At 42.5% G+C, this 18,045-nt stretch overlaps 4 protein-coding genes across 4 annotated transcripts; 2 read left to right on the top strand and 2 right to left on the bottom strand.

Moving 5' to 3' along the window:
* Positions 1–1,864: 1,864 nt before the first annotated feature.
* BDB00DRAFT_879238 (ankyrin repeat-containing domain protein) lies at positions 1,865–2,819 on the top strand (the record flags this gene model as incomplete). The annotated part of the gene is made up of 6 exons (XM_053127844.1): positions 1,865–1,981; positions 2,053–2,120; positions 2,209–2,314; positions 2,404–2,493; positions 2,554–2,584; positions 2,677–2,819. 6 exons carry the CDS (start codon positions 1,865–1,867, stop codon positions 2,817–2,819), a joined length of 555 nt encoding a protein of 184 aa, XP_052973079.1.
* BDB00DRAFT_173655 (methyltransferase-domain-containing protein) lies at positions 2,586–4,964 on the bottom strand. The gene is made up of 6 exons (XM_053116332.1): positions 4,124–4,964; positions 3,773–4,045; positions 3,480–3,692; positions 3,285–3,391; positions 3,114–3,210; positions 2,586–3,036 (listed from the first exon to the last, which is right to left on the bottom strand). Exons 1-6 carry the CDS (start codon positions 4,796–4,798, stop codon positions 2,845–2,847), a joined length of 1,557 nt encoding a protein of 518 aa, XP_052973078.1. The 5' UTR covers positions 4,799–4,964; the 3' UTR covers positions 2,586–2,844.
* Positions 4,965–5,130: 166 nt separating this feature from the next.
* On the bottom strand, positions 5,131–15,167 carry BDB00DRAFT_173553 (uncharacterized protein). Its single transcript, XM_053116331.1, has 24 exons — positions 15,069–15,167; positions 14,903–14,954; positions 14,735–14,807; positions 14,431–14,621; positions 14,309–14,369; positions 14,044–14,198; positions 13,745–13,960; positions 13,304–13,576; positions 13,085–13,200; positions 12,801–13,014; positions 11,743–12,732; positions 11,532–11,651; positions 11,155–11,442; positions 10,842–11,054; positions 10,666–10,733; positions 10,206–10,574; positions 9,812–10,119; positions 9,273–9,735; positions 9,170–9,197; positions 6,725–9,085; positions 6,550–6,620; positions 6,025–6,478; positions 5,426–5,944; positions 5,131–5,346 (listed from the first exon to the last, which is right to left on the bottom strand). The coding sequence occupies exons 1-24, from the start codon at positions 15,086–15,088 to the stop codon at positions 5,299–5,301; spliced, it is 7,671 nt and encodes a 2,556-aa protein (XP_052973077.1). The 5' UTR covers positions 15,089–15,167; the 3' UTR covers positions 5,131–5,298.
* A 1,223-nt stretch (positions 15,168–16,390) lies between these two features.
* On the top strand, positions 16,391–17,667 carry BDB00DRAFT_858140 (uncharacterized protein). The gene is made up of 3 exons (XM_053125852.1): positions 16,391–17,016; positions 17,112–17,207; positions 17,293–17,667. The coding sequence occupies exons 1-3, from the start codon at positions 16,450–16,452 to the stop codon at positions 17,569–17,571; spliced, it is 942 nt and encodes a 313-aa protein (XP_052973076.1). The 5' UTR covers positions 16,391–16,449; the 3' UTR covers positions 17,572–17,667.
* Positions 17,668–18,045: the final 378 nt, after the last annotated feature.

Raw genomic sequence — 18,045 nt, 5'->3', positions numbered from 1 at the left:
GTTACTGCCGCTGTAGCCACTATAAAAATCCGTTGCCTGGGGTTGAAGAAGATTTCTTTTTCCTGAATGGAAGGAAGCTCTGAGGTTTTGGACGGTGATGGAGCTATTTCTTCAGAATCGTGCTTAGCTTGTTCCACAGCTTCACTCGTACTTTGATGTTGCTTTAAATTGTCCGATTCCGTCATGACGAAAATATGAGAAACAAAAAAGAATGTGGGCACAAAGACTTGAGTGAAATAAACGTCCCTGTGTTAAAAACTGAAACTGCAGTGCAGGCACAAACACATATGCATAGCTATCGTACACCTGTAGAAGCGGATGTACAAACTAGGCAAACGCGTATTATACGGTTGATACTTCTAATAAATTGATTGGATGAAAACATATATGACCTCTTCTGATGAGGAGCTGCGAGGGACATCAAATGAGCAGGTGGATCGTCCAGATATCGTGTAGATCAAAGTATATTAAAGGGAAGAAAAATGACTATGTGAACGCTGCGTCTAAATAGGACATATCCGCTTTAGTCCGATCCTGTTTGGGCAAAATTATACGAAAAAACCTTGAAGTCAATAGGGGAAAATAGTTATAGGTAGTATTAGGCTCTCGTAGAAAAATTCCGAGGAGGACCTTTATATTTATGTTTATATATATAAATGTAAGATAGGAGGCAGGAGAGATTGAGGCAAACTAGTTTACTGCGTGATGAAGTATGGCGTTGTTTGTGTTATTGTTGATTGTGCTCTCGGCGTTGTTGGTGCTGTAATGAGGGTGGACAGAATTGATGTATGGTCTTCAGCAAGTTTGATCCGATTAAGGAAGAGTCGCCCTGGGTCATCTGCGCTATCGCTAATGATCGAGAAACTGACTGCACGTCTTGCATACTCGCATCTAAACATATATGCAATCGCCGGCATGGATATGTCTGACTCCAGTAAATGAAAACTTTACTCGTTTAAAGTTCATATTCCTGGACCTTTAGGCATGTGTGTGTGAGAAGAAAATTCATTTATCTCCATGAGGATTTCAACTTGGAAACTGTGAGGCTGAAGTGACCTCGTCGACGATACTGCAGAACCATCTGTTTAATACAATGGAAGAGAGGAGAAAATTGTGGTAGTATAGTAGAAACTTGCATTAACTCACATATTCTTAGATTGTGGAAAGTAACTAGGCCTTTAAATTGGGAGAGATGCTATCCCAACCTCTCTAAAAGGTGAAGGCAAGAAGCAGTTTGCGATATCTTGGGTAAAGAAAGACACGCTGCTCTCTAAAGTTGGACAGCTTATACGCATGTATTACTGTATTGATGATTTGCAGTGCTACGTATGCAAGTGCAAATCAAGCAAATTTTAAATGTTATAGTATGGATTGTAGTAGGAGCCTTCTGTTTCTGGCCGTTGCTCCATTATAGCAGTATCAGCAACTCTAATGTATGAGGATAGGATGGAAATTAAGTACCTTTCCTCGAGTCCTATCGCATGAGATCCGCCTAGTGAGCCAGATCGCGCTCAAAGGTTACACGAACAGTAACTGGTTTTTATCTGCTGCCCAGTAAAGATTTACGTGTACGTGTGTTTCCTATTTGACATGAGCGATCTTTTCGAACAAGCTTCCAGCTATTTGAACACCCACGATGTCTCATTAACTAATGAGCAAAAATTAAAGGCACGGTTTAACTTAGCATGACAGACTTGATTTACGTTTGCTTGTGAATTTATGAGACTGAAGAATTAAAGAAACCGCTATATAGATTTATGCCCTATTCAAACAAGCGACCGTAGGCGACTGCAATACGTCCAGGCCAAATCTTTTTGAATTTGTTAATCGGGCCAAATGGGATGCCTGGCAAGGGCTGCGTAGCATGTCTATGGACGAAGCGAAGCAGGCATATGTGGAAGCAGTGGAAAGTTTTCAAGTTGGCTGGTTGCGTCAAGGCGACTCTGGACAAGGCGACCACACGGTCGTGCAACAACAATCGGTATTGGGATGGCTAGGAGCAAAACTCATGAAATTGGTATAAATAAGCTCACACCACTTGAAACTCATTAGGAAGATAAAACATCAACGGGAAAAGCCGTGGCAGTAAGCGCAATGGCCTATGATGATGATGAAGCAACGTAATGTCAATATCAAAGAGTGGACGAAGAAAGATTGGAGAAAAATACTATACAACAGGAACGAGCTTAACTGAAAGCGTTGCTTTAGCGAAGATACCGCCGATCTGTTTGGCTATGCGCGACAGAATAACTTGGATGGTGTGCGACATATCATCTCGAAACAAAGGGATTTGGTGGACAGTAAGGATGAAGACGTATGGAAGACATTAATTACTGAAATATGACACTTTATGCAAATGGTGTTGGAATTTATGCTTAATAAAAATCTACCCTTATACTATAGGGTCTTACAGCGCTTCATCATGCCTGCGATCGAGGCAATGTGGATATGGCTAAACTTTTAATAGAGCTCGGTGCTGACATTGACTCAAAGGTATTGAAAGTTATATGCAATATTTCATACGATCCAAGACCCCATTAACTCTTATAGTAGACAAACGAACAAGAAACCCCGCTGCACTATGGTAATTTCTTTTATATTCTTGTGAAGCATCAAAGGCTTTATAATGTTTACTGTTGCGAATGCTCAATTTCGGCTTGTTTACACCTCATACAGCTTGCATATCAGAGCAACTGGAAACAGCACAAGTGCTATTGTGTCAAGGTTGTGACGAATCTGCACGCGACTCATCCGGTGAAACTGCGTTTGAGCAATCAGATCCATCATTCATTCAACAGCTCGGTCGTCAACAAACATAAGCAACACATAGATGCTCTTCTTTTATTAACGCTTTTTGTATACACATGGCTTCAAAAGCTTTTCGGCCTTCTTTTGTAATTTAGATTGGGACACATGAACACCTGCACCCTTTTTCAAGGCTCGCTTCTGTGCCTTACTTAATCCCTCCAACATCTCCTGGTCTATTTCTTGATCCACGTCCACCTCTTGCTTTGTAAAGTAAAGCATAATAAACATCTTGTTCGAGTCATCCTATACATAAGTATCGGTTAGATATGATGCCGTAGACCCAATTAATTCTGCGAGTTAACTACCTTATCCATGAATTCAAAGCCCATTTCTTCTAATAGTGCAATAAATTCATCCACGTCCGTAAATCGGCTCACGACTTCTGCAATTTTCAGCTCGCCTCTGCATAGACAAAATATCCATAAGCACACAAGTTCTGTCTCTAACCAAAAAGTGTTAATCAGATCACAACTTACCCAGCTTTCAGGACACGCTTAGCTTCCTTGAGAAAATCCAGATAGTTGGTACCCATAAGTGCCAACGAAAACACTGCCACATCCACAAATCCATCAGGAAGAGGAAGCTGAAAAATCGTAGTAGTATGAGTAACACTTTCAAAGATATGCTGCTTGTGAAAAACGAGAAAACCACAATTTTTTGTTTCTACTTACATTGGCAATGTCACAGGCGACTACCTTGTCGTTCTTTGCCACCATATCGAAACTTAACACCTTTTGCTTTTTCAGAGTATGTGCAATTTGAGCATCGCCACATCCAAGATCTGCTACCACTGTGCCTGCAGGGAGCTTAGACAGTTGCTTGGCAAAGATATCGACGGGATTCTCGGGCCATGACTCTACTTGGTGTCGGAAACCTTCATGGTACTACGATCACATTATTAGAAAGGTAAGCTAAACATGTATTGTAAGACACCATAAATTACGTAAAAATAATGTCTGCGTACTTCTTCAAAGAGTTCAGGTTTTTCTTTGAACAGCTTGAAAGATTCATCGCCTTTTGTGGTATAAAGTTGTTCATTCAACCACCGGAACCGAGCACCAGAAAGCTTTTCCTTCATCTTTTGCTGCAAAGGTGTTAATTTGGCCCCTGTGTTACTCTTTGCGGTTGTAGCAGGCGCGTTGGCTCCAGACGGCTTTTCGGTTTGCTTTTTTCCAGGCTTCTGATGTTGCTGCTTGCTCTTTCTGCTGTCGTTGGATTCGTTCTTCTTTGCTAGTAGCTAAAACATACGGACAGGTTAGAACCAATGGCTTTCCTATGGTGATGATGGAAAGCAAGTGTTTCTGTTTCTTTATACCTGTTGCAACTTGGCCTTTTGATCCTCTGTGACCGGCTTCTTTTTAGCAGCGGCAGCATTTTGCTTGGAAACTGAGGGCTTTACGTTGGATGCAGTCTCGGCTTCCTTGGCTTGTTGATTGGCAATCTTCTTTTGCTTTTTCGTCAGCTTCTCTTGCGGCTTTGCATCTGTTTCCTCAGCGTCCTTTGCCTGGACAGCATCGCCACCAATCGAACTCTGCTTTTGCTTTCCCACTTGTTCCTTCTGCTTCTGCTTTTGCTGCTTGGGCACTGAAGGAATCGAGTCTTCCTCCATTGGGTCGTTCTTGCCAATTTGCTTTTTGTTGTTGCCGTTGTTGTTGTTGTTGTTGTTGTTGTTGTTGTTCAATTTGGCCTTTTTAGCAGGAGGTTGCTGTTGCTGCTGTGTAGTGTCATTGTCATTTTGACCCTGCTGATCCTGCTGTTGTCTCTTTTTGTTGTTCTTCTTTCGCTGCTGTAGTTGTTTCTTGGTGTCATTGCCCTTATTGTTGTTCTTGTTTAGCTTTGTAACTTGATTTTGAAGCTGATCAGCTTGTTTAGAAACCGACTGTCCGTTCGATTCGCGATTTTGATCGGACGATCTATCTGCTTTGTTTGTCTTTTTCTGGGGTGCAATCGATGACGGCAACGCCCAGCTCGTCTCAAAAAGTGGTTGCATAGCAGCGAGTAAGCGAGTAGAGCGAAAAATGGAGTGTTGATAAAAAGAGGATTGCCGAAATTGGTGGTTTTCATGCTACAGGACCGCAAGCCACAGTCTCATGTGGTACATAAAATTTAATGCAGCTTCTTAAAACTGACAGTTTTCCGAGGGACCTAGACAAGCAACCACACTCTCTACCTATCCCCAACCCCCGACTGCTAGAAACTGAGCGCCTTCATGTTATACTTATTAGTAGACTCGGTGCGTATAAGGGATCATGTATACCTCAGTTCAAAAAGTCATAGCATAAACGATAAAAGACATATCTATCTTTCGAAAGAGCAAAACAATGTGACCAATTGAAACGGTTTTTTGTTCTTTATACAGTTATGAAATTGTGTGCAAGAGAGTGAGTGATTGTGAACAAGAGAAAATGGGGATAAAAATGCATTATGTTTTGCAAGGTTTTTACAAATATATACAAAGTACTAAAAGATGAAATGATCGAATCAAAGCAATTACATGACCCTCCGCTTTTTGCCGAAAAGAAACTCATCCGAGTGATCCTATGTAATATATAGTGTTCAGTGTTAGGAACCAGTCATGTGTTATGGTACTGGTACGAAATATAAGTGGAGAGCTTACCAAATCATAGTCTTGTGCATCGCCTCCGTCAACATAATCATCCAAACCTCGTTTATGGCTACCCATAGGGTCAATCTCCAACGGAATTCCAGCTGTAAAGTCTGGTTGCTCAAACGAGACAGACTGGTCATAACCAAGACCGGACTGATCATAAGGCAAATCATAGCCAAACTGTTGCTGCTCGTGCTGTTGATGAAACGACATTGGCTCACCAAATGATGCTGGCTGCTGCTCATATGTCGCCATCGGGTCTTGATCCTGTTGTAACTGTGAATCGAAAGAAGTAGGAATAGGAGGTTTGACTGGATTGCTAATCGGTATACCCTTCAGACCCTTGGCAGCACACAGCTCGTTGAACTCGCTTTCGACCTTACGGCCCATCTCATATACAACATCATCCGCAGGATTGAACAGAAAGCAGTTGATGAAAACCTGCTGTACATCTTTGAGCAGGGCACTTGCATCAAGATACTCGTTCTTTTCAAGTTTCTTGCGAGCTGTTCCAAGATCCATGGGGTTCTGTAGATAAATCGATATGTCAGTGTGTTATGGAAAGGGAGTAAAGAAATCTCAGTAAATATTAATAAAAGATGCTATACCTTGATCACATCAAAGTAGGTGGGGATCTGCAAGAGCACCGGGTCCACTGGAGCACTGAATGCAAAATACGACGGATGACTTTGAAGCTTATCCAGAACAGCCTTGTATTTCCGTAATTCGGCTTTAGCTGCTGCAGTAGGTCCTTGGGTTGCTGAACTTTGCTTAATGGTCTTTTTAGGCGTCTTTTTGGATTGTGAAGCACCGCCGCCGCCGCCACTGGAAGCCTTGCTACTACTACTACCACCGCCGCCGCTAGTAGGTGCCTGTAAAAGCTCTTGTTCCTTTTTTCGCAAAGCGGGAACCTCTTTGTTGACAATCTTTTCCAGGACCATGGCGTTCTGTGAAACAGGATGTTCAAAACCGTTGAACGTGTAACAGTTGGTAAAAATCAGCCGCACGTCAGTTTCAAAGTCCTTGACTGACTTGTACTCTCCATCCTTGAGCTTTTTCTCACTATATAGATATGTTAGATGCTTGATTCTAATGGCACTACACCAATAGTCCGTTTTCGAGAGATACTTTACACTGTACTCAAATCCATGGGCTTTTTAATAATAGCAGGGTAATGAGGTACACCGAGAGCGACTGGGTCAACCTGAGATGAATAGAAGGCTTAGGACCAGGCAATTCTTCCTTTTTTGTCCACTTTGTAGAACAAAGTATCTAGCAAGATTTAGTCTGACATATTATATTACTTACTGGCTGCAAAAATGCCATTGAAGCAATATGATTTTTCAATTTCCCAAGCAAAGAAGTGATCTTCTTTGTCAATTCGGTTGGAAGCTTTCGAGGAGTTGAGGGCGGTGATGGATGGTGTTTAGCAGCTTGTGCTTCTGCTTTTGGATGATTATGCGTTTCTTTGGATGGCTTCGGTGTCTTTGCAGGCGAAGCTTTTGTTGTTGGAGTAGCTGATGCAGATGGTACTGTTGCCTCAATAGTTGGCGTTTTGGCAGCTGTTGTGGTGTGTGGAGGTTTCATAGTAATAGATGGAGAGCGTTTATCGATATTAGTTTGTTTAGGGGAGGGTATAGTCGCGTTATTGCTACTGCCATGCTGCTGTTGTTTGGATGTAAATGACTTTGGTGATACTGATGTTGGAGCTGGCGATGCAGAAGATCGTGGTTTAGGCGTAGCAGTGTTATGTTTCGTCGATGAAGGGGTAGGGGTTGTCGTCGTTGGCGTGGTGGCACGAGCGGCCGGTGATGCTTCCTTGACACGATGCCGTAACTCTTTACCAATATTACTATTGTAATACTTTTCCAATCGTTTACCCTGGTCGTATGCAAACGTGCCGACCTTGTTGTACGTAAAACAGTTGGTAAAAACCAGTCGAATATCCGAGTCCACATCTGGCAAGTTGGTGTATTTCCCAGATTCGACCTTTTCCCAGATTGTGCGGAGATCCATGGGGGTCTTGACAACCCGGCCATAGTCAGGCAAGCTGTCAAGATCAACCGGCTCGTTGAAGAAAGCTGCAGCATCATGCATACTAAGCTTGGTCACAACCTTACGCACGAGCTTCAAATTCTCCCCTTGAAGTCTGTTGGGATCGCCAAATTCAGCACACCAAACCTTGTTAAACGCACCCTCCAGTTCGCGGGCTTGTTGCGTGATCCATGCATTCGGATCGTTGTACAAGTAGCAGTTCCAAAAGACCTGGCGTATGTCGCGTTCGAATTCCCAGATAGTCGAAAATTCTTCGCCCTCGAGATTGCGTCGCACGGATGATAAGTCCATGGGTCGCTTGACAATATCGTAGTATTGAGGCAAGTTCAGCCCTTCAACATCGACCGGTTCATAGAATTGCTGAGATGCTGGATGATTCCAAATCTTTTTCAAAACTTGGTCGCATCGTCTGATATTGTCGTCGTCCATGCGATCTCGTATCCTCTGGCGTTCATGAGCAGATTTAGCGGTACTGCTGCCGTTTGCACCATGAGAACCTCCTTGCTTACGATGCTTGGGCTGGGCTGGAGAAACAGAGGATGACTTGGGTACGGCTTGTGCACTGGTAGATGCAGATGTTCCTGGTTTGGATGTCGACTTTTTAGGAGCCTGTTGCACTGGACTTTGTTGTGGGTGTGGGGGTGTACGCGCTGTTATTGGAGTAGACACATCGCCATTAGTGGCAACAACAGGCGCCTTTACTGATTCTGGTGCTGGTGCTGGCTTTTCCTTAGTGACCACGGGTGAGCTTGGCTTTCGAACGGCACCACCAAAAACATTGGCCCACTCACGATTGTAAACTTCTTCGAGCTGTCGGCCTTCCTCATGCACGTATGTATTCGGTTTATTGAAGGCGAAGCAGTTTCTCAACATCAGCCGCACATCTTCATCGAACTCTTGAGCACTCGTATACTTGTTGGTTTTTAGTTTCCCCTTGATAGTTCCGAGATCGATGGGCTTCTTGATGATGGTCAGATACTGCGGAATTCCCTGTCGAATGGGATCCACTGGCCGTAAAAATTCGAATGCATGTCGATTTTCCATCGTCTTTGCAAGTACTGTAGCGCATTTTTCGCGAAAAGTCTTCTCTCTTTCTGGCTTGCGTTCTGCTGCCTTGGGTATAGAGGCTGATGGAGCGGCAGTCGGTGATGCAGTAGCACCAATTGGTTGCGAAGGACGTGGAGCTGGCGATGGTGTGTGCGCTGATGATGAAGGCACAGATGCTGGAGTTGATGGAGTCGTGGTGGATATAGGCGTGGATGTACGTGGTTGTTGTGGTGATAATACCGGAGCGGGAGGCGATGGCTTTTGAGCGGATGGTGTGTTTGCTTTTGTTGCTGTCAGTGGTGATACGATTGCTGTTTCATTTGTACCTTTTTCGGGTTTCTTTTCGCTTGCCAGCTGCTCAGCACGTCTCTGTTCATGTTCACGGCGCTTCTCCTCCTCTTTTTTGCGAATCACCTCAAGTTCCTTCTCAAGAACTTGTTCAAGATTAAAAGCTTCGTTGTGGACAAAAGTTCCTGGACCGTTATAGGCAAAGCAGTTGTTGAGCATCAACCGAATATCGTCATCCAGTTGCTGATAAGTGGTATATTCGCCCTTTTCGAGTTTCGTCTATGGTATTGTTACGAATGATTGGGTTTAAAGCTAGTTAGCGAAAGACACTACCTAGAGCAAGAATTCAGACAGATCACATACCCGAATGGTGCCAATATCCATTGGTTTTCTGGTTAAAGTTTCATCAGTTAGAAAACGGCTACATGTCCCTTTTCATTAAAAAAAGTTAATTAAGAATGCTTACTTGATGATCTTGTAATATTGAGGAGCCCCATCAAGCTCTTCATCGACAGGCTGCAAAAAAGCGAGCGCAGACTTATGCCTTTGGATTTTGCCAAGGATCCTTCGGCACTTTTTGAAATCGCTCACTGTCATGCCATCAGGCTTCTTACTAGTAATCCTAGGAACAGCCAAAGGAATCTGCTTGTTATCAGCGGCAGCAGACGGAGGAGGTTGCTGAGATGCTGCTCCTACTGTTGCTGTTGCTGGTTCTGGTTCTGGTATTGGAGTAGGCGCTGCTGTGGAGACAGGTTGGGGAGAAGGAATTGATATAGGAGCAACTGGTGGTGGTGCTGGTTGGGCAACGGTTGCTGGTACCTCCGGTGGTGAACGTAGTTTCTTCTGTTGCTGTTTGTTTTCTTTGTGCGTTGGAGCAACAGTATTTTCCAGAAGACTTGGTCGTTTTTCTGGTCGAGCTGGCGCTTCACCTAATGGAAAGAAGTGAAACGAGGATGAGTGAATATTTCAGTCTCTTTTTTCACGCAGCATTAGCGCCGTGCTTACCATTCTCTTTGGCCGTTCCTTTTTGGGCACGATACTTCTCATGTTTATCAGCCTTCTCGCGTTTATCATGCTTTTCATGTTTCTCATGCTTGTTGATTTTATCATGCTTTTCGTGTTTGGATTTGCTGATTTTAAGCACGGGCGGTGAAGGCATAGCAGGTTCTGATACATCTTCAGCGATATCTTGTACGAGTGATGGCATACGAATTGTGACCTTGATACCAACATCGACCGGTTTGTACATGTATTCACAAAATTGAAGTAAGCTCTTACGTACTGAGTGATCAAGCGATGCACTTTCGGTGGAACTAAATAAGAAAAATCATCACAATTTAGTAACTCTACGTGAGATCATATAAATTCTTGGCAAAAAAAATGATGAATTGGCACATACTTTAGCAGTCGCCATATATTCTCTTGTAGCTCCATATTATCTTCAAACTGCCTTCGCAGATTTTCGATATATACTTCATCCTCGTTCTCATTTGCTTTTTGTGATAACTGTCGTTCCTCCAATAAAGATCCACGGCCCTCTTCTTCAGCAAACTCTTCCACAAATCGACTCTGCGTAACTTCTTGCTTGTCACGCATTGCAGGACCCAGCCATGCCAACATGGCACGGGCCACGTAGTGGGAAACATAAGGGCATGGGTCGTCTTTGATGACGTTGAGGAAATATTCAGTGAGGGTATTTTCGGTCAGTCCACAAAGAACGAAAAGGCTGTCGAACGCGCACAAACGAATGCCTAAATAGTTGCCATATCTATTTTCGTCCAATTCATAATAAAGTCAATAAAATTTGCCGTATGCACTGGATAGAATGTATAACAGGGATATCCATCACTACTACTGACCTTGTGTATTGCAGAAAATGGTTCAGACTGGGCTCAAGCACACCGTTCAACATTAAATTTGTTAGAGCCTATATACACCACCACATATGTTTGTCATTTGTTGTTAGCAACATATCATCCACCAACCTTACTCGACTCATCAACAGTTTTGCACTTTGAACAAAATCAATCCTTACCTTGATGCAGCTTACGGTTACGATATTGTGGTAAGTAGGGATCACACAATCCAGAGTTCTAAAACGCTCAATTTCAGATACTGCAGCAGCCAAAAGTTGCTCCCCTTCGTCATCGTCGATTTGCATGCTATCCGGATTGGAAGTGTCACGCATGGGTATAAAAGCATCTCCAAGAGCAGATATGATGGTTGCAATATAATAACTGTCAGAAAACTGTATATAAATCAGTCAGTTGAATAATCAGTAAACCATATTCACACTTTTCCTTTCGACAAACATTATCCTTCTATTACTACAATAGCGTCTTATATACCTCATTGCCGATGTTGTCGTTGTACTTTAGAAGATCCAGCAGTAGCTGTCGAACTTTTATTGGTGTAACACCATTTTCATCTCGTACTTGCGAAAAAGCAATAACCAGGCCTTTTTGGACAAAATAGTCTGGCAAGGTGCTAAAGTTGTTTGGTTTTGGTATTGCGTGTGTCCATGTCAACGGGTCTTCCGGATCAGATGGAGAACCTGCTGGCGGGAAGCAATATCGGCCTTGGAACATTTTGTATAATTGATGTAAACCGACCCAGTCGTTGTCACCGCCACCGCACTAAACACCCGTAGTTTAGCAAAGTCATATATAGTCGTTTAATCATTATTAACAGCCCCGCTCTTTTAGGCTTCGAGAATATATTTTACCTTTGCTAGAGCATAAGCTGACTCCATTCGAATCTTGTAAAAACATTTCGAGTCCAATAGCGCACGCAATAAACTTGTAGATGTGGGTAATGATGGCATGTTTTTGAGAGCTTCAATAGCCTATGAAGGAAAGAAAATACCCAATGTAAGTTTCCTATTTCGTACATTTCCCATACAATCCTGTACCCTACACTTGAAAATAATAAAGTACCTCGTATTGAGCTACCACATCTCGATCCTTAGTCAACTGGCCGGCCCACATGTAATCTGGCTGCTTGAAATCAATCGTACAGATCCATTCAAAATCGGCATCCAGTCTAATCCAATCAAACATAGCACTGGCAGCACCGCTGGTATCTTCTTCATCTTGACCCCACTCCACAACCTTCCATATCTCGCGCTGCTTTGGATCTTCAAAAACGGGCATGCCCAAACCGAGTGCTGGAATAATGCCGAGTACATTTGTTGTACCACCTTCACCATCCTCCTTGTCGGCATCTTCTTCGGCAACTGCTGCTGCAGCCGCTGCTTGTTTTGCCAGAAATCTTTTCGTGTTTCGACGGATACGTTTGTATTTGGTATTGAATTGCACTTCGAATTTGTGCTTGGCCGATTGAATATCCAAAATATGCTCGTAAGGAGTGCCGTCTGCTTCGTGAATACGTACAGTCAAATTGCCGGTGAACAGTGGTGTTACTAGGTCCTGATAATCGATCGATCCATTGCCTCCGTTAACACCATTCGCTCCTTCCACATTCATATCCGTCGACGGTGGATTGTGTTTGCTGGAACCGAGACATGCATTACTGTTCTCTTGGCTCATGTAAAATTCGACGACCATCTTTTTGCGGTTGAAATGGAACGAAAATGTGAATTTTGGACAGCCGCTCCGGTAAATCCATTGATCCGCGAATGTTTTAGTGTCAACACCACTGAGTTTTCGGCATAACTTCAAAAAGTTATGTGTGCTGAGCGCGTTGTGGACTAATTCACCGCTAATGGCTGATACGAGGAGTTTGGAAATAACGCGAGCCAGGCCAAGTGTGGTGCCTGCTTTGCATATCCGTCTGTCCAGCATATATAGAACTAGGGGTGCCTTCAAATCGATAAATTCGAGATCTTCAGGATCAAGAGGCGATGGTAGCGCTGGGTTGTATAACGGAGGTCGGTTGACATCGAGCGTGCAGCAAAGCTCCATATCCTTTCAAAATCATTACGCGTATAAGCCAAAAGAAAAGTGATTTGCATAACACAAAGCAAGGTACTTACTCTTTTCATGCGTAATCGGAATTCGCTATTACCCAAGTGGCGCTTGATAAAGTAGGCACCCATCAGATTCGATAATCCATAGACGAGCCATGCGTCTGGCCACGACTTCTGAACAATATGAATACCGAACCATTGCCTAGCCAGAGCTAAACTCAAAACCCTTCGCGTATTATAAGTCTGATCGATGATATCAGGAGGATGTAATAGACGCGAGCTAGATATTTTGCACGTTGCGTAGACATGTTAGTAAAGGAATATCAATAACTTTCTCATAGCAACGCTACCTGTAAATTGTAAGAGAAGCGCTAGAGCTTGTTTCACTCCATGCGTCCTCTACAAAAACCAGTTTATAGTCTGTAAATGGGTATGATCCGTACTCCTGAGCATAGAAATGCATGGCCTAAAATAAAACATTGCACATATAAACGTAATCAGTATAACGATCAAAATCAGCCACAAATCCAATTCTAAAGGAGGAAAATCTGTATAGAAAAGAAACTTGCATGCATCAAGAAGCTGCAGCTAACAGTAAGGTCTTCTCGTTGCCCTGGTAGCGCAAAAGCATAAATGTTGGCCATCATGTTGATTTCCGCCATAAGACTCTGTTGCTGATTTTCATCTAAATCGGCTCCTGTCAACACTTCTTCTTGCAGCTGCGCAGGCGTTAATTTGATCATCTCAAAAGGTCCGACGGCAAAACCGATAAATGGTGCTGCTGTTGGTATCGAGAGATTATAGCGTACGATTTTACGTGAAACGTCCAGTGGATGAACGACCTAATCAGAGGGGAAAAAACACGAAAACGTCGTTGTCAATCTCTTTCTGCTCCCTTCTAGCTTGTTCTCTCAGGGGCATACAACATTTTCTCATGTAACAGCATCCCCTGCAGTCTCAAAAAGGTCAGCACCCCTTTCCTCATTAAAAATTATAAAGAAAAGACTCACCTGTTCCACCATGTCGCCACTGCACACTACCATTGCCGGATACTCGTCTTCGCTTATATCCTCACCATCGTTTTTGTAGGGTAAAGAGCCCAACTTATTCGGCACAATGAAGTCCATTTCCCAAGTACATCGGTCATGGATCCTATCGATACATGGTAACCAGGAACGCGTTGCTCCAGGCAGCGGTTGATTTATGGTATACAAATGATGGTAACGCTAATTACAACAACGTAAATCTGATAAGTTGTCCAAAATAACCTTGTTACACTTTTGCAACCGTAGACGTCATAATTACTCACATAAGGTGCAACAATTTCATCAGGGTCAACAAATATCACTCCAGTCCGTGGATTTTCCAGTGTATATTCGACTCGAACGGTGATTGGCGCGTAGGTGGGTGTTGATGGTAAGGGGTCGTTCGTCTTGTCGGCTATTACAGTGTCATCATGTAATGCTATAGATTTGAGCCCAATTATTACCATTTCTCTGTTAGTAAGGAAGCTTCTACTATCATTGATTGGTCCCAATTTCGTTTTCTATTTATCAATTCTCTCTTTTGCTTACTCGTCATTGTGTCGTGCATATACACATCGTTCGTTACCAAGCGGGCTTCGGATTCGGATATCTACATGAAATTGACACGTTAACGAATATGATCTTGATATCAAAAAGTATACCTTAATTACCTGCTTGATACAACTGTCCGGGATGGGTATTAATAATTCGCCTTCGTCGGCTTCCCGTAATGCGTTCAAATATTTGCTTTTATATACATGATGATGGGCGACCGTTGTGTTCTCTCCCAGCGTGAGTTCCGAAACAGGGTCTGCATAACTGTGTCTCACTCGTTGTTCATTAACTTCTACAGAAGTGATTTCTGTTTTTTTTTGTGTTGTCGATTCGATATATTATAGTAATGAGTCGTCCGTACTTTCTGCAGATATAGATCATAATGTACTGATTTATAAAAATTAAGGAGAAAGAACGTACTGCACTGCCGACAGTTGATCCGAATGTTGCTCAGTCTTTTTTGCAAAGGCTGGATGGTGAGTTCCGCCGAGCCCTTAATATATTATGTTAGATATTTACATAATTCTATTTGTATGTCCTCGTTTGCCGATGTAAATGTAAATTCAGCTGAGAAATAAAATTTATTACCTTGATGTGTCGCCGAGTCGGATCAATGTCCAGCACGAACCGTTCATGACTTGTATAAACGAGCAAAAAAGAATATGAAAAAGATAATGTTAGTATAATAAGAGAAAAAACAAAAGGGCAGTTATATCAAAACTTCCATCGGAACTAATGGGTAAAAGATACTTATAAAGTAAACGCTCGCTGCATCACAAGATTCCTGGCGACGTATAACGGCTTGATATGTACTTATTGTATAAAGCGCTAGAACGGTTCAATCACAGCAAAGGAGTGAGAGTGTTCGTGAGCTCTTTGGCTAATTATCACGAATTTTGTGACTGTTATATACAATAGCGCACTAGCTTCCTTTTCGGACCCCTTTAAGGATTGACCTGCCAGGCCGAATATGTTCAAAGAAGCAGAGGAAGAGGATACAAGTGGTGATACTCACAAAACGAGATAAAAAAAGTACATCAATCCACTTTTATGAAATATTCGCCTTAATTTATGATTTTCGCTGAGAATCTTATTTTGCTATAGGACTTGCTATGGATACGACATTTCGTTAGTGAGCTCCTACGTTTTTAATACCGTCGTTTGACTTCCTCTGTCTCGCTGAACGCCTCATTCTAAATATCATACATAATGCGTCTTCAGATGAGGCTTGTTTGATAATGGGTGCCAAAATGGATGGTCTTTGGTTTACCGATATTGAGTAGACTGAAAACTCCAATATTTGAATTGGGATGTTTTATTGAAAATCATTGCATCATTGTAAACAATCAAATTTCTTTCTTAGCTTCTTTATTATAGTAAATGGAGTACGAGATGCACAAGCCGTCACAGTCTTTATGCATTTCTCGTACTGTGTAAGTTTTGATCATCATGAGTTACCGAGATCAGGCACAAGCACTAATACAGTGCTTGTAAATTAAGGGCACGAATAGACAATGGCGTTGAAGTAATCTATTAAAACATTGGCCTGTGATACTGCTTGTTTTGCGCGCCCGATGAATGCACAAACTCACGTTTTGCCTTGAAATTGACGACGAGGCGGTCTAGAATGACACTTTATGATCTACCTTGTAATTACGTTCGTTGTATTTTATATTCTCAGCTCGATGACCGTCAGCTGTAGAGTGGAGATTATTGGACGAGTCCCTAACCACAGCGCCTGCATTATAAAACTCTCGCATCAGCTTTTATTAATGCTCGCATGACTTTGTTTCGTTCAGCAATTGATTCTGCGTATATCCCATCACTAATTTGTGGTCAACAGTGCTATTCTCTCTCATCCCATAGAGCGGATCACGTCTGTTTTGACTACATATGATTAGGTGATCGTTATCGATAGAAACTTTTAGGGTGAATGATATATGCGGCGCATCCCTTTAAAAGATCTTTTATGAAGGTGCACAAGAGCCGCCGGTAGGCACACTACTTATCGTATGATCCGAAAAGATTATGGTCGCTTTTGAGATTGCTGCACGTTAAATTGCGAGAATTGGTGACGTAAGCAATAGTTTCATTGATTTGTGTGTATATGTGCCTTTCTCTTTTCTACTTTGGCCATGGCGCTCGACTTGACTCTGGATTCAATTGAAGATGTCATTAATGTCGTCGAGTTATTACAGTCAATGTACTATGGAGAAGACGAATTTCGTTTTCGAAGCGAACGAGATTTGACGACATATCGTGAATTACAGCAGCTCCACGAAACCAATGACGACGATAAACTGAATCAGACAAAGAACGTGGGAGAATCGATCAGTTTTGAAATCAAGCTTCTTTTATCAGCTCGTGACCAGGAGCTGCCGCTGTCAATCTTTTGTCAACTGTCCATCAAACGACAGGCCGAGTTCGATCTTGCTATTGCTTCTGCCAACAGCGCCTGGCTATCGCGCGAAGCGCATCGTTCATTAACAGAGCTTTTGCAGGCGTACGAAGCTAGTGCAGATGACCGTGCTTCATGCATCCTTGAAAAAATTCAGTATGTTCAGGCCGAAGCCGAGCCTATCGCTGAACGAGCATTAGCCGAACAAGAAGCCATTGACAAAAAGAAAAATGCCAAGGATGAAGGTCCCTGCACATTTGTCCGGGAATGGATTTGGTTTCCTATGATTTATACCCGAGAAAAGGTACTGCATAGCAACGCATTATTCCCCTAGATTTTGGTGGATCGTGCCAATAAACGCACCTCGTCCGTGGCCATTAATTATGATGAACATTATAGCGTGGACATATTATCGACTGGGCACCAAAATACAAGATCACTGGATTTCTGTGCCCAGGAAAACCAGGTGCTATGTGTCTAGAAGGAAAAGAGAAGGTCAGCTTTGGAAAGACCTGCAATTTAGAAAAGATGTGAGCCACCATTTACTAAATGTGTAGTTTGATAAATGTATCTGCAATAGGATGTATCACGGTTCATCAACGATATCAAAACCGTTTCTTGGTCCGATATACCAGCTTCACATCGCAAAATGTCTTCCAAATGGCAAGAGAAAACGGAATGCGAATCAGTTGCAGCAATGAACGCTTTAAGGCGGTTTTGTGATATGACTGAGCATAAATTTGATATTCACGGCCAATTCGCTAACCACAATGACCTTAACAAGCTGCAAGACTGGATGAAGGAAAATGGATGTGGCGAAGCATTTGATCATTTGTTCGATTATGATCTGCAGAATTAGAAAACCAACAACTATTAACTATAGATTTTATAATAACACATAGAACTTACATAGTAATTGTATAATAATACATTCTTTTTTATTTCATGTCACTTTCTTACTAACAACTTTCAAATAGCAATGGCTATAACGCAAGCTTGTTGGTATGCTCTACATATTGAGCTTAGCCATGATGTGCTTCGCAGAACTTATGATGTACGTTGGGTTGTATCGGCACGACATACTATAAGCAGAGGGTATAACACACGTAAGTAGACTTATTTTTTTCTTTCGTCATTCACTTACTAAAAAACGGCACTGAAAGCAACTTGATGCAATGACCGGTCTCATACGTTTCCATTCATAAAATGCAGGTACAACTCGCTATACGTCAAGTGAAGCGGAAAATATGCCGACTTTGTCAAACGTCATTGTCGTCGATATGTCGATATGTCGATACGCAGTAAAAGTCACAAGCAATTAACGGGGCAATGC

This window comes from Zychaea mexicana (assembly GCF_025766255.1).
Source record: "Zychaea mexicana strain RSA 1403 chromosome Unknown BDB00scaffold_166, whole genome shotgun sequence".
In the NCBI taxonomy this organism is placed as follows: Eukaryota; Fungi; Mucoromycota; class Mucoromycetes; order Mucorales; family Lichtheimiaceae; genus Zychaea; species Zychaea mexicana.
The sequence above is the reverse complement of the archived record's forward strand: the minus strand, read 5'-3'. Positions and strand labels throughout refer to the sequence as shown.

Excerpts from the sequence above, each read along its gene's own strand:
- BDB00DRAFT_173655 (XM_053116332.1), bottom strand. The coding sequence starts at position 4,798 with ATGCAACCACTTTTTGAGACGAGCTGGGCGTTGCCGTCATCGATTGCA. Across the intron at positions 4,046-4,123 it reads AAAAGGCCAAGTTGCAACAG|CTACTAGCAAAGAAGAACGA; the intron begins GTATAAAGAAAC and ends CGTATGTTTTAG. Across the intron at positions 3,211-3,284 it reads AAGCGTGTCCTGAAAGCTGG|AGGCGAGCTGAAAATTGCAG; the intron begins GTAAGTTGTGAT and ends TTGTCTATGCAG.
- BDB00DRAFT_173553 (XM_053116331.1), bottom strand. The coding sequence starts at position 15,088 with ATGCAGCGAGCGTTTACTTT. Across the intron at positions 13,961-14,043 it reads ATGAAATTGTTGCACCTTAT|CGTTACCATCATTTGTATAC; the intron begins GTGAGTAATTAT and ends TGTTGTAATTAG. Across the intron at positions 11,443-11,531 it reads CAGCTTATGCTCTAGCAAAG|TGCGGTGGCGGTGACAACGA; the intron begins GTAAAATATATT and ends ACGGGTGTTTAG.
- BDB00DRAFT_858140 (XM_053125852.1), top strand. The coding sequence starts at position 16,450 with ATGGCGCTCGACTTGACTCTGGATTCAATTGAAGATGTCATTAATGTC. Across the intron at positions 17,017-17,111 it reads TGATTTATACCCGAGAAAAG|CGTGGACATATTATCGACTG; the intron begins GTACTGCATAGC and ends TGAACATTATAG. Across the intron at positions 17,208-17,292 it reads GTCTAGAAGGAAAAGAGAAG|GATGTATCACGGTTCATCAA; the intron begins GTCAGCTTTGGA and ends TATCTGCAATAG.